Below are 468 nucleotides of genomic sequence, written 5' to 3' on the forward strand. Positions count from 1 at the left end.
CGTCTGTCTGTGCCGCGTCCTCCGGCGCCTGAGCAGAACCGGTTCCTGCTCCCGGCACTGGGGCTGTGCCAGACCGCCGCCACCGCCTGCCTGCCCCACACCCGCCCCACACCCTCACCTGCCCCACACCCTGCCTGCGTCTCGCCCCACGCCCTGCCCTGGCTGGTAACGTGCCGGGGAGGTTCGGCACCCTACCGGGCCCACCTCCGGCATCCTGGGGGGCTGATGGGCACCTCCCTCCCTTTCCAGGGCTGAAAGGGGGAGCCTCGACCTCCGGCCCAGGGGGATCCAATGGCCCCACCTTCACCTACACTTTCCGGGGCGACCCACACGCCATGTTTGCCGAATTCTTCGACGGTCGCAACCCTTTTGACACCTTCTTTGTCCAACGCAACGGGGACGACGAAGACGGTGACGACACCTTCACCACCTTCCACGTGGGGGGTTTCGGTAGTGTCGGGTGTCCCC

The 468-nt window shown here is 67.7% G+C and overlaps 1 protein-coding gene across 1 annotated transcript in view; it reads left to right on the forward strand.

The window, feature by feature from the left end:
• Positions 1 to 257: 257 nt before the first annotated feature.
• LOC104617986 (dnaJ homolog subfamily B member 1-like) overlaps positions 258 to 468 on the forward strand; it is a gene marked incomplete at its 3' end in the record, with an annotated part of 559 nt that continues 348 nt past the window's right edge. Inside the window, 1 exon segment of the mRNA XM_010283456.1 lies at positions 258 to 468. This exon segment is cut by the window's right edge and continues 25 nt beyond it. Within this exon segment, the coding sequence (XP_010281758.1) occupies positions 336 to 468 (133 nt within the window).

The sequence above is a fragment of the Phaethon lepturus genome, unplaced genomic scaffold, assembly GCF_000687285.1.
Source record: "Phaethon lepturus isolate BGI_N335 unplaced genomic scaffold, ASM68728v1 scaffold39333, whole genome shotgun sequence".
Classification (NCBI taxonomy): domain Eukaryota; kingdom Metazoa; phylum Chordata; class Aves; order Phaethontiformes; family Phaethontidae; genus Phaethon; species Phaethon lepturus.